The 13,965-nt window shown below is 40.9% G+C and overlaps 1 protein-coding gene across 1 annotated transcript; it reads right to left on the reverse strand.

The window, feature by feature from the left end:
* Nucleotides 1–6,196: 6,196 nt before the first annotated feature.
* LOC110785931 (uncharacterized) lies at nt 6,197–9,296 on the reverse strand. The gene is made up of 5 exons (XM_056831925.1): nt 8,098–9,296; nt 7,103–7,958; nt 6,923–7,018; nt 6,731–6,811; nt 6,197–6,622 (listed from the first exon to the last, which is right to left on the reverse strand). Exons 1-5 carry the CDS (start codon nt 9,294–9,296, stop codon nt 6,197–6,199), a joined length of 2,658 nt encoding a protein of 885 aa, XP_056687903.1.
* Between the last annotated feature and the right edge of the window lie 4,669 nt (nt 9,297–13,965).

Consider the following 13,965-nt stretch of genomic DNA (forward strand, 5'->3'; position numbering starts at 1 on the left):
CTATGCCAGAGACATGACCCCTGAGAGATTTTTCGACTGGGATGCGGATCTCAAAAAGGTTATGAGTCTCATGCTGAACAATATCCCTGAAGATTGGGCTAGAAGGTTTTTAGCCTATGAACCTTTTACGCTCATCAAGAATCTGAGGGATATCTGTCGTGGAAGCACGGAGGACAGGGACCTGTACGTCCATGAGTTGATTGAATCAATGTCTGGTCTAAAGGTTAGTTCTCCCAACAGGTGTTATAGGATGGAAGTCCAAGAAACACATGTTTAGCTCCTTCGCACTAAACAGAGGGTAGGCGTCCCACTGAGGTTCCATGTGGATCTTATGCGTTCATACTTTGATCGCCTAAGTCTACTAGGAACACCAATAAGCGAAAGGATGGCAGTCTCTATCTTGCTCAATTCACTACACAGTGGGTTTGGTCGCTTCAAGCAACTATACCTAAGTGAACCAAGAGAAGAAACAGTTGCAGAATTTGTTCACCTTGTCAGAAAGGCTGAGATAATACTGGACTGTGAAGCCAAAGATTTACTCAAGGCTAGAGGGAGACCGTTCAAGAAAAGTGGAAAGTCCAAGGGCAATGCTAAATCAAAGCAGGACAAGTCCACATCAAGCTGTCTTTATTGTGATGGAATAGGCCATTACAAAAGAGAATGTCCAAAGCTAAAGGAAGATCAGAAGAACGGAACACTCGTTCCATCTTCAGGTATTTTCGTTATAGACTGTATACTTGCTAATTCAACTTCTTGGGTATTAGATACAGGTTGTGGCTCAACTTATATTCCAATCCACATGGACTAAGAAGAAGTAGAAGGTTAAGCAAGGGTGAAGTCGACCTACGAGTGGGAAATGGAGCACGGATTACTGCATTAGCTGTAGGAACTTATTATTTGTCGTTGCCCTCCGGGCTAGTTTTGGAACTGGATGAATGTTTCCATGTTCCAAGTCTTACTAAAAACATCATTTCAGTTTCTTGTTTAGATGCTAAGGGATTTTCCTTTTTAATAAAAGACAATAGTTGTTCGTTTTATTTTAAAGAGATGTTTTATGGATCTGCTAGATTAGTCAATGGACTTTATTTATTAGATCACGACAAACAAGTATATAACATAAATACCAAAAAGGCCAAAAAGGATGATTCAGATCTCACCTATCTGTGGCAATGTCGATTAGGCCATATAAACTTGAAACGCTTAGAAAGACTTCAAAAGGAAGGAATTCTAGAACCATTTGACTTAGAGGATTATGGTAAATGCGAATCGTGTTTACTTGGCAAAATGACAAAGCAACCTTTCTCTAAAGTTGGAGAAAGAGCAAATGAACTATTGGGTTTAATCCATACAGATGTATGTGGACCAATGAGTACAAATGCTAGAGGTGGTTTCAGCTACTTTATCACTTTCACTGATGACTTCAGTAGATATGGTTATGTCTACCTAATGAAGCATAAGTCTGAATCCTTTGACAAATTCAAGGAATTTCAGAGTGAAGTAGAGAATCAATTAGGCAAGAAGATTAAGGCACTGCGGTCTGATAGAGGCGGTGAATATCTGAGCTATGAATTTGATGACCATCTGAAAGAATGTGGAATTCTATCAGAATTGACTCCTCCTGGAACACCACAATGGAACGGTGTGTCGGAACGGAGGAACAGAACCTTGCTAGACATGGTCAGGTCAATGATGGGTCAGGCCAAACTTCCATTAGAATTTTGGGGACATGCACTAAATACAGCTGCACTCACTATAAATAGAGCTCCGTCTAAAGCTGTCGAAAAGACTCCCTATGAATTATTGTTTGGAAAGCCTCCAAATGTGTCTTTTCTGAAGATTTGGGGATGTGAAGTATACGTCAAACGATTAATTTCAGACAAACTTCATCCAAAATCTGACAAATGTATCCTTGTGGGCTATCCAAAGGAAACAAAGGGGTATTACTTCTACAATACATCTGAGAACAAGGTGTTTGTTGCTCGAGATGGTGTCTTTTTGGAGAAAGATCGCATTTCCAAAATGACAAGTGGGAGAAAAGTAGACCTCGAAGAAATTCGAGTCGAACAACAAACTCTAGAGAATGCTCAAGATGACATTCACGATAAAACTCAGAGATCTTTAGAAGAATCTGGTGAGAATCATGGCCAATCTAGAAATGTTACCCCGCGTAGATCGCAAAGATATAGATCTCAACCGGAAAGGTACTTAGGTATTTTGACGAACGAGAGCTATGACGTTCTATTACTTGAAAGTGATGAACCTGCGACTTACAAACAAGCTATGACGAGCCCTAGCTCCAAGCAATGGCAAGAAGCCATGCAATCTGAATTAGACTCCATGTCTAAAAACCAAGTATGGGATTTGGTCGATTTGCCAGATGGCTACCAAGCCATTGGAAGCAAATGGATTTTTAAACTGAAAAAGGACAAGGATGGGAAACTTGAAGTTTTCAAAGCTAGATTGGTTGCAAAAGGTTACAGGCAAGTCCACGGCGTGGATTACGATGAAACCTTTTCACCAGTTGCAATGCTAAAGTCTATTCGGATAATGTTAGCAATCGCTGCATATTACGATTACGAAATATGGCAGATGGATGTCAAAACTGCTTTCTTAAACGGTGTTTTAACAGAAACTGTGTTTATGACACAGCCTGAAGGTTTTGAGGATCCAAAGAATGCTAAAAAGGTATGCAAGCTAAAGAAATCAATCTACGGATTGAAGCAGGCATCCATGAGCTGGAATATACGTTTTGATGAAGCAGTCAGTGACTTTGGTTTCATCAAGAACGCAGACGAATCTTGTGTATACAAGAAGGTCAGTGGGAGCAAAATTGCTTTTCTAGTATTATATGTCGACGACATATTACTTATCAGAAATGACATTCCTATGTTGAACTCTGTCAAGATTTGGCTTGGGAAATGTTTTTCGATGAACGATCTAGGAGAAGCACAGTACATATTGGGCATCAAGATTTACAGAGATAGATCTAAAAAGATGATTGGACTTAGTCAAAGCACTTATATCAATAAGGTGCTTGATAGGTTCAAGATGGCAGACTCCAAGCGAGGCTACCTACCCATGTCTCATGGAATAACTCTAAGCAAGACTCAGTGCCCAAAAACACTTGATGAGCGTAGACGAATGAATGGGATTCCATATGCATCATTGATTGGTTCAATAATGTATGCTATGATATGTACATGCCCGGATGTTGCGTACGCACTCAGTGCTACGAGCAGATACCAGTCAGACCCAGGAGTGGCACATTGGACTGCTGCCATGAATATTCTGAAGTACCTGAAAAGGCACAAAGATGACTTCCTGGTCTATGGTGGAGATGATGAATTAATTGTTAAAGGCTATACAGACGCAAGTTTCCTAACCGACAAAGATGATTTCAGATCACAGTCTGGGTTTGTCTTCTGCCTCAACGGAGGTGCAGTAAGCTGGAAAAGTGCTAAGCAAAGCACCATTGCGGATTCTACAACTGAAGCGGAGTACATTGCTGCACATGAAGCAGCAAAGGAAGCTATATGGCTGAGGAAGTTCATAGGCAAACTTGGTGTAGTCCCCTCCATTAAAGGACCAATAGCCCTGTATTGTGATAATAACGGAGCTATTGCACACGCAAAGGAGCCTAGACACCACTAGAGAGTCAAGCATGTACTTCGTAGATTTCACCTTCTATGAGAGTTCGTTGAAAGAAAAGAAGTCGAGATAAGCAAGATTGGAACTGATGACAACATATCAGATCCATTAACTAAACCTCTACCGCAGGCGAAGCACAACTCGCACACTGCAGCTATGGGAATCAAGCATATTGGAGAATGGCTTTGATATCCTTGTTTAATGTTTTAAAGGTTTAGCGTTTAAATCTTTGTAAAACATTATTGGTTAATCATTCACAATAAATGAATAGAATTCATTTTTCCATTTAATTTGTGGTTTATTAAATGATGAGTCCCTTCAATTTGACAATATATTCAAGATAGACTGTCAGGACCAGTCCTGTGACTAAGAAATGTCTATCAAGTGAACTTGAATGTCAAAAGTTGAAAATGGTCCCTAGTCGGAGTTTTCTATAAAATTGGACGCATAGAAAACGTTAGACGACTAGAATGCAAGATAACTAGTAGTTCTGTTTCTTGAGCTATGTGGACATGGCAATGTCATAATCATTTGCATAGATACTTACTTTGGGAAGACTAGTATCGGACAGACCTATGAAACTTTACTGTAAGAGATGAAAATCTGTCATAAGTAAATTTCATTAAAATTATTAGACACTAAATCCTCAATACCTGAGTGATTTGAGATTACTTGTTTGAGAACTGGTTGCTTTGACGTTGACCAACCGTCGCACCGTAAAAGGAGGCTATAAAGGCAACGCTCAGGTAATCACCTATCAAACGAAGTCTAATCTCAAGATCGCAAGATTGGGATTGTCCTCCCATAAATCGGGATGGGATGCTTAAAAGTTGTACAAGTCCACTCGGAGAGCTAGAAACTGTGAAATGCATGGCCGTGCTCGGATGAATCATAGGCTATGATTATCTGTTTATTTGATCAGTTGAACTCTGAAACCGAGAAACACCTCTGGACATAATAAGGATGACAAATCTTACCTTATGTTCAAGAGCAAGCATCGAGCGACAAAGGAATTAGGAAATGCACACTTGTCCCTAAGGACAAGTGGGAGACTGAAGGAAATAATGCTCTTGGTCCAAGTATGCATTCTATGTTAAGTCTAATAAAAGAGGTTCAGTATTAATTAACAAGTTAATAATTCAGTGAGATCAAGTGAGTTGAATGCCTAGCTAGAGGCCGCTTCAGTTCAAGTGGAATTAATGATATTAATCTACAGCTTACTCTTGACTGAACCCGTAGGGTCACACAAATAGTACGTAAACGGATCAAGTATTTAATGGCATTAAATACTCTATCTATGGATATTCGGAATCGATGGGTCTTGGTTTCAGTGGGAGCTGAGATCGTCACAAGCAAGAAATGAATACTCCGGAAACGATGATATTGCCGGAAACGGAAATATGGATCGTATCGGAAATATAAATATTATCCAAGTCGTAGATGTTGCCGGAAACGGAAACATGGTACGTATCGGAAAATATTATCGGAAATGGAAATATTGCCGGAATCGGAAATATTGCCGGAAACGGAAATATTGTCAGAATCGGAAAATAATTCCGGAAATGGAAATATTAAATATTTGTTCGAAACGGAAATTAATTCCGGAATCGGAAATATTAAATATTGTTCGTATCGGAAATAAATTCCGGAATCGGGAATTTAATCGGAAGCGTATCGTACGAATTAGCATCTGATGAGGCCCGCTAGACGAAGGCCCAGCACGAAGCCAGGCCATCGCCCAGCGAACCGCACGCACCAACGCATGCCTCGACCAGGCCCAGCGCAAGGCCAGGCCCAGCCAATGGCGCGCGCGCGCAGTACATCAGCGTGGGCTGTGCGCCTGTCGTGGGCCGCAAGGCTTGCGCGGGTGCACGACTTGTGCAATTATTGTGCGGGAAATCCTAATCCTATTAGGATTTGTGCAAAGATTAAAATCCTAATCCTATTAGATTTGCTTTGTTATTTAGAGTCCTAATAAAGTTCTAACTAGCAAATCCACATCCTAGTAGTATTACAATTCCTTTTCCATACTCCTATAAATAGGTGCCTAGGGTCACAATTTATGGGTACGATTGAAGTATTCAAAGGGTAAGTTTTTGAAATAAAAATCAGCCATACACTTGCAAACACTAGCCGAAATTCCTAAGCACCTTAAGGGCGATTCTAGTTGGTCTAACTTGAGGCGGATCCGGACGTACTGTGGACTATCTAGGGGACGACATTTGGAGTCCTAAAGACTTGTTCTTGTTCGGTTCGGGCGCAGCTAGGGAAGGCACGCTACAACATGTATGCATCAATTCTATGCTAAATGATTATGTGTAAATAATATGCTTTCCTGGCTTTATGGTTTTTCCGCATGATTTATGAATAGTCATACGTATCATAACCTAACAGCAAGCGTTTTTTTTTTTTTTTTGCTAAGCAAGTGAGAATAATATTATAGCTCAAAACAATCAATTACAACCTAAGTTCACTTCAAGAGAGACAAACCAACTAGGTTGGACCATCTCAAACAAGAAGCAAACCAAAACAGCTAGGCTTACACAGATTACAGATTCACAAACCAATTACAATCTTTCCTATTCACATACTTAGGCATAACTGCCTGAATTCTACTTCTCACTGCTTGCTTCAAAGCACCTATAGTACTCTTGACAGTAGGGATACAATAATCCCAGAACACTGAGTTTCTGCATTTCCAGATGAGATAGACCACTGCTACAATAGCAGCAAGGTATACCTGCTTTCTAAACTTTGAGCTTCTGCCATATCTGATGGATCTGTATAAGAGATGGAGATCAGTTGCTGCCATTCTTATATCCAGCCATGTGTTCAACTCTGTCAGGCATTGCCTGCTATAAGGACAATCAAAAAATAGATGATGATGAGTTTCATCACCTTGGCCACAAATGAGACCGCTAGAAGAATTGTTGATGCCAATACTAGCTAACTTAGCTGTAGTTTGTAATCTGGACTGAATTACCAACCAAATAATAAATCTGTGTTTGGGAGTGCTAAGCCTGTTCCACACAAGCTTGTCCCAATGCACCTTAAGTCTATCCCCAGTTAGCTTTTGTTATACTTGTTTCACTGAATAATGAGGCATTGCTTCCAGTTCTGCTTTAGAATATATTGACTTCAGTTTCTCCCTTGTATTGCAAATCTGCTTCCAATACCAACTAGCAGAGTTGCTAGGTTGGTAATCCCACCAATCCCCATTCTTTAAATACACTGAAGTGACCCACTTAATCCAAACATTATCCTATTTGGTAACCAAAGCCCAAACATATTTGCCTAGATTGGCAACATTCCACAGAAAAACATCTCTGAAGCCTAATCCACCAGCTTTCTTATCACAACAGATGTTATCCTAAGAGATATTGCAAGTTTTATGACTAAAAGTTTGACCACTCCAAAGGAATGCTCTACAAATCTTAACAATACTCTGCAGCACACTCTTAGGAAGAACAAAAATCTGAGCCCAATACATGTGAAGACTAAGAAGCACATAATTCACCAACTGCATTCTAGCTATATAGGATAGATTTCTGGAACTCCAGAGCTTAATTCTGCTGGTCATCTTGTCAACCAACACCCCACACTGAGCAGTAGAAATTCTTTTTGAGCAAATGGGTACACCAAGGTATTTAAAAGGTAGGCTACTTCTGGTGAAACCAGAAGTCTCCACCACTCTTTGTACTTCACTTTCTACCATGCCATGACAGAAAATGGAAGATTTCTGAATATTAGCTTTCAAACCAGAGGAGTCAGAGAACAATTTGAAGGCTTGCAAGATAAGATATATGGATGGAAATTCACCTTTACAGCACAGAATCAGGTCATCAACAAAACACAAATGAGTGAGCTTTGTATCTTTACATCTTGGATGATACTGGAATTGAGGTAAACTACTCATTTTGTGCAGAATTCTTGACAGATACTCCATGCAATTAACAAAGAGTAGGGGAGAAAGAGGGTCCCCTTGCCTCAACCCCCTCTGGGATTTGAAAAATCCATGCATGGAGCCATTGATCATGAGAGAAAACATTGGTGTGGTGACACACTCCATTACTAAATTCACAAAGTGCTCAGGAAAATCCAGTGCAACTAACATCTCTTTTAGGAAAGACCAATCCACTGTGTCATAAGCTTTTTGCAAATCAATCTTCATTAAGCAACTAGGCTTCACACCCTTCCTTCCATAGTGCCTCACAAGGTCCTGTACTACCATAATGTTATGCACAATGTACCTGCCATGAATAAAGCCCCCTTGATTCTCTAGAATAAGATCTGGAAGGATTTGCCTTAACCTACCACAGAGAACTTTAGTGATGCACTTGTAGATAGTATTATAACAAGAGATAGGCCTAAAATCACTGACATTCTTAGGACATTTAGATTTTGGAATCAAAGTAACAACTGTGTGATTCACCTCTTTTAGCAGTTTACCATTCCTCAACACATCCAAACACAGCCTCAATCACCCCACTCCCAACTACATGCCAAGCATCCTTGTAAAAAAAAAAGCCAAAGCCATCAGGACCTGGTGCTTTGATACCAGGAATAGAGAAAAGTGCTGCTTTCACTTCCTCAACAGTATATGGAGCATTAAGGATTGTTTTATGATAATCCTGACAAACAGGACCAGTGTGAACTACCTGTGTGATAACAGAAGTTCTACCTTCATGAACACTCCCCAATAACATCTTGTAATAATTCAAGAAAGCTTCTGAAACATCTGCAGCCTGATCTTTCCAATCTCCTCTCATATCATGTATACTGTAAATCTGATTATGAACTTGTCTGCTTCTTATACTTTGATGGAACAAAGCTGTATTTTCATCACCAGCTTTAATCCAAGCCAGTTTAGCCTTCTGAGCCAAAAAATCAAGATATATCTTGTGTTTGATCTTATAATCATGGATGGCCTGTAATTCCAAATCTGCAAGAGAGTGATCTGTAGGAGCTAGGTGCATAGCTTCTTGAGCAGCTATCATTGCATGATAAGCACTAAGATCAGCAGCTTTTACATCTGAGAAACCATTTTTATTGAGTTCCTTAAGAACACCCTTAACCTTCTTAAGTTTACTCACCACACAGAACATTTTACTACCATTGATAGGAGTGTTCCAAACATCAGTCACAATTGTATTAAAGCTGGGAGATGTTTTCCACATTGTAAAGTATTTAGATGGTTTTCTTCCTCCATTAACCCTAGGATACACAGTCAAAAGACTAGGAGAATGATCAAAATGACCTTCTGGAAGAAAGCAAGCTTCTGCAGAAGGATAGCAATCAAACCAAGCAACATTTCCAAGAATTCTGTCAAGCTTTGAAAAAACTCTGTCTGCCCCTTGTTGTTTATTATTCCAAGTGTAGAGATTCCCCACAGATTTAACATCCTCCATTCCAAATCCATGCATACAGTTATTGATGTCAACAATTTCCATATGCCTGACAGGAGCACCAATTCTTTCATTCACTGCCATGACACAGTTAAAATCCCCACAGATAATCCAGGGACTCTGAACATTCAAGGTGACTAAATCTCTCCATAAAACTTGTCTTAAACTATGTTCATTGAAAGCATAGACAAAAGTGCAATAGAAACTAGGCATACCACTTACAGGGGTGACATGACAATGCATGAACTGACTTGATGCTGTGAGGGGGTCGAAAAAACACGAGGCTAATGCGTGACCTCGTCCCTCGTGGGCGTGACAACGTCAGATCAAGTGTTGTTAGATTTCCTGTGAGTTTACACCCAATCGACTAGTAATATAGGAGTCGCCATTCAGTTTTTAACGACAATGAGAAAAACTGACAAAACCCGGTTATCGTGACATAAAGGGAGTGCAATTATGTTCGACCACGATGGCCATAGGCTCCCTTGTGATCCCTGGTGTGGGGACTGTAACTACTGAGAGGAGTGCTCATCGATAACTCCAGAGGCAGGTTATCCTTACTAGCTCAGCATAAATAATTGAAGGGACATGCGTTTAAACTATTAAACTATTCTGAATTGATTTTAGCAATATGCAACACATAATACTAAATCGATCGTGATTATCTTATTTAGATTGGTTTAAGGTACCTAGCATGATAATTCAATTGTCCAAGGTATTATCTTATTAGGCGTGATAGATCAATCAAGTTAATAGTTTGACAATTTTATAAAAGGGTGATGAAAGCGATTAAATCATATGAGGGACACATTACAACGCACCCTTGAGAGGTGCGTTACGGTTCTCAGAAAACTAACCACTTGGCTTTGCTATTTCTCATTTTATTTAACGAATCTCGGGTTTCCAAGCAATGTTCCAGTATTTAGGCTTAATTCATCAGCTACAAGGGACAGGATGCGTTCTGTTCGACTTTTGGGTCGATTGTGACAGAACGCCGGATCAATTTCACAGCGTGAGGCTTAGGCTTAAGGCTAGAGTCAATACTCAGGTTATGCAATTGTGTGTTGTGTGTCCTCTTCACGTCGATTTTGAGGCTGTATTTATAGGGAAAGAGTTTGTGGAAAGATAGATTTTTAGAATACGAATCCAAAAAGAATCCGGAAATAAAACGGCCCTAGGCATTTTCAGCACCCAGGGCTAGGCTTTGAAAATGTTATCTGGGCCGAGTTCTTGTCAGATTTGGACTCTTTAAAACACGGAGCTTTTGAGATTTATCCGAGTCTTTTAGTGCGTATTAACTTTATGACGGAATGCGTCTGGGCCCGTTACGAACTTTAGGTTCATTAGGATTTTAATTAATACGTAACTCTTACTTTCGAATTATACCAGGAATAGAATCCCTTTTGCAAATTCTATCTCTCTTAGGATTTATGTTGGAGTGCAACACCTAATTCTGACAGGTTTCTATCTTTTAACAACTACTTCTTACGGCAGTTACCATTCTTAGCAGGTTTCTAAAAATAGCAATTTTGGCTGAAATGAAAGGGTGATTTGAGATTCGTTATTTTATAGGAGATGCGTTGCCAAATGGAGATTTATGTTCTCATCATCGAACCTTCCCTTTCGGGAATGGGGACAAAAGTAGGTGTTTACAGTTAGCCCCCACTTTGACTGAGTCTTGGAGTAAGACGATGGTCAAAGTATCAAACAGAGTGCGTCATACAAGCCATGGTGTATGTGACCTGTTTTTGCGAGGGTCTCACGAGCCCCCGAGTGATAACATTTGACTTAAGGGTCATCACTTGACGTGTTAACACATTCCTCACGTGTCATTGGAATTTGTTAAGTATAGAAACTCCCTCACTTTGTCATTGGAAGTACCTACAAATGTATGGAAACTCCCTCACTTTGTCATTGGAAGTATCTACAGACGTTTTCGAAATCAAAGCTATAAAGTGTAACCAGGCCTGGCCAAGCTCGATCACGAGGTAAGAATGTTTTTAAAGATTCTCATTTTCAAGGTTAGCTAAACGAGAAAACCCCCTTGTTTTTATAGGACGTAAAACGAAGGAAAATCCAGCACATCGCTCTTTTTTGGAAAAGCGGAAAACCAATTTTTTGATTCTTGAAAAGAGAAACCATCTTTTGATTTTTGGAAAAAGATAAACCATCTTTTGATTTTTGGAAAAAGATAAACCATCCTTTGATTTTTGGAAAAGGATAAACCGGGAAACGTTACCGCTGCAGCGACTAAGGACCTGTGTGGTTAGTGACGCAGACCCCGCCCGCTGAAGGTGGGCGAGCCTGTCCGCTGAGGGTGGACGCCCCGTCCGATAGAAGTGGACGAATCTGTTTTGATGTTTTGAAAATAAGGACCTACGCGGTTTGTGACGTAGACCCCGCCGACTGAAGATGGCTAGCCTGTCCGCTGAGGGTGGACGCCCCGTCTGATAGAAGTGGACGAATCTATTTTGATATTTTGAAAATAAGGACCTACGCGGTTTGTGACGTAGACCCCGCCGGCTGAAGATGGCGAGTGAGGGTGGACGCCCCGTCTGATAGAAGTGGACGAATCTGTTTTTGATGTTTTTTGAAAATAAGGACCTACGCGGTTTGTGATGTAGACCCCGCCGGCTGAATATGGAGAGCCTGTTTTGTGTTTTTGAAGATTTCATTTTCGAAAACTGATGACCTGCGCGGTTAGTGACGCAGACCCCGCCGGCTGAAGATGGCGAGTCTGTTTTTGTTTTTTTGAAGAATTTATTTTCTTTCGAGGGATTTAGTTGCAACCTAAATGTGGGTTGACAACGTGCTTAGACGGACCATTGTCTCGTGGTCATCATCTTTCATGGTTTTGAGCTAGTCTTTACGGCTCAATTTTGCCACTACCTGGGTCCTTGATTAGGGGACTATGTATAAGTATCAACGGCGACCTTTGTTTTGAGGTCGTAATCAGGTTTTATCTTTTGAGATTATCCAAACACGGGACTCCGTACAGCGTGGTGTGGGAATATTGTTTTAACTTTGCATACTCTCTTTTGAAATATATATTTTCTTTCGAGCCCCCAAACACTCGTGCTTGACGGTCATTTCTTGTCAAAGAGGTTCCTTGGGGATACGCATTTTGCAATGTCCTTCATCGTGTTTGGGATCGTGCTCGTAAGTGCGAGCGATCTTTGTAGTGGTGTGATACTCTTAACAAAGCCGTGAGGTGCGGCTTTCAGTAAAGAAATCGGCGATTTTCGAGTCGAATGGATACGGCAGGACCCTACAGAAGTCAGGGCCTTTTTTGGGGCCTGGGCTCGTTTTAGGCGCCCAGGCTTGGCCGTTGAAATAATTCACGCCCTAGGTTGGGCGTTGAAAATGTTGTTTGGGCTGGTCTTTTGATGAAACAGTTGGCCTCTTGTTCGTTCCTTTATTTCACTTGGAAATTCTACGTATTCTCTTCTCTTTTGTTATATTTTATTTTTGGAACGTAGAATTTTATTAGAGATCACAATGAGTTGAGCTGATTATCAGCGCCCAGAGCCGGGCGTCGGAATATCTGCCGCCTGGTCCTGGGCGTTGAAAGTGCATCCCAGGCAGGACTTTCTCGTGATGATTTCTCAAGAAGCCGTAGCCGATTGGTGGACTACGGTGTTTGTCGCTTTGGGGCGATTATTTAAAGGAACTGTTGCTCTTAAGGCGTACAGTTATTGCAATAGTCGGGCGAGTCTATATGGCCCGAGGAACATGCGTTGAGGCGTAAGACTTTGATCGCTCTTGTTGCTATTTTGAACGTATACATTTTTTTTTCTTTGAACGTGTTCGTGAATGTTCGATACTTAGAATGTATGTGCGAACGAGCGTTCATAGAATGGCCGTTGCTTGCGGTCCATTAATTAGTTCGCTTGAATCTTTTTTTTTTTGAGCAATGACTGATGTTGAATAATTTGCTTAGAAGCTTGATAGGGTTCAGGCCCATTCATGATGTGGGCTGAAGCATCATGCCCTTTTGATCGTTCAAACATTTGCTTTGAGACCCCCCCTTTTTTTTTTTTGCTATGGTCGTTTCGTAGCTTGGAGCCCCCAAGTATGCACGTTGGGATGCTTCCTTTTGGCGTACGATTTTTGTAGGTTCTTTTGAGAAAGGTGCCTTGGGGTTCCGCTCGTGTAGGTGCGAGCTATCCCTTCCGTGGTAGGTAATATTTTGCTACCTTTAATCCTTAATGTAGAAGTCGTGTGGCTTGCATTTTGAATTTGGGCGATAAGTAGTCTTTGTCTCTTTACATGCTCTTGGTCGTGCCCGCATTAGTGCAATATGCCTTACTCTTTTTTTTAGACTTGTACCGTGGGATGGTTGAACTTATGGTGCGACGTAGGCTTGTGTGGCCTAACAGCGTGTCTTAGAACATTCCTCCTGGTGTTGGGATATCATTATTATTTTTCTGCGTTGGAGTACTTCATCACGCCTCGTTCTGGTGCTCGAGCAAGTGTAGCACCTTTTGCGTGGGTGTGCACGGCTTATTACTTCGTTCGATGCGAGGATTCATAGATGTTTCTTTTTTTTTATTTTCTTATCCTTGATTTTCCTTTTGCTTTTGCTTTGGAACGACGTAGACTGTGTAACGGGCGCTTGTAGGGCGAGCGTTATGTGCAGTAGTTTGATCGGAGTTTTGGCGACTCGCGATTTTCAGTTACCCTTGTTAGTGGGGTGACTTTATATATTCTAAGTAGTGCTTAGAATTTGGGAGGGTTTGTAGCCATTCAAAGGTTCGTTTTACACGATTAAACCTTAGGATTGTGCCCCTATGATGTGTGTATAGCATTAGCGTCGAGAATTTGTGATAAAATCGTCATTTCGAGCATTTTTAGAGTATTTTTCTCAAGCCCCCAATTATAGCTACGGGATTGGCTTTGTGCTATAATGCTT

This window comes from Spinacia oleracea, chromosome 6, assembly GCF_020520425.1.
Source record: "Spinacia oleracea cultivar Varoflay chromosome 6, BTI_SOV_V1, whole genome shotgun sequence".
Taxonomy (NCBI): domain Eukaryota; kingdom Viridiplantae; phylum Streptophyta; class Magnoliopsida; order Caryophyllales; family Amaranthaceae; genus Spinacia; species Spinacia oleracea.

What these genes read in the sequence shown, in the direction of transcription:
- LOC110785931 (XM_056831925.1), bottom strand. Translation starts at nt 9,296, where the DNA reads ATGCATTGTCATGTCACCCCTGTAAGTGGTATGCCTAGTTTCTATTGC. An exon ending in TTTTTGTTCTTCCTAAGAGT is followed by an intron (nt 7,019 to 7,102) that starts GTGCTGCAGAGT and finishes AATATCTCTTAG; the next exon opens with GATAACATCTGTTGTGATAA. An exon ending in GCAAATATGTTTGGGCTTTG is followed by an intron (nt 6,812 to 6,922) that starts GTTACCAAATAG and finishes TATTGGAAGCAG; the next exon opens with ATTTGCAATACAAGGGAGAA.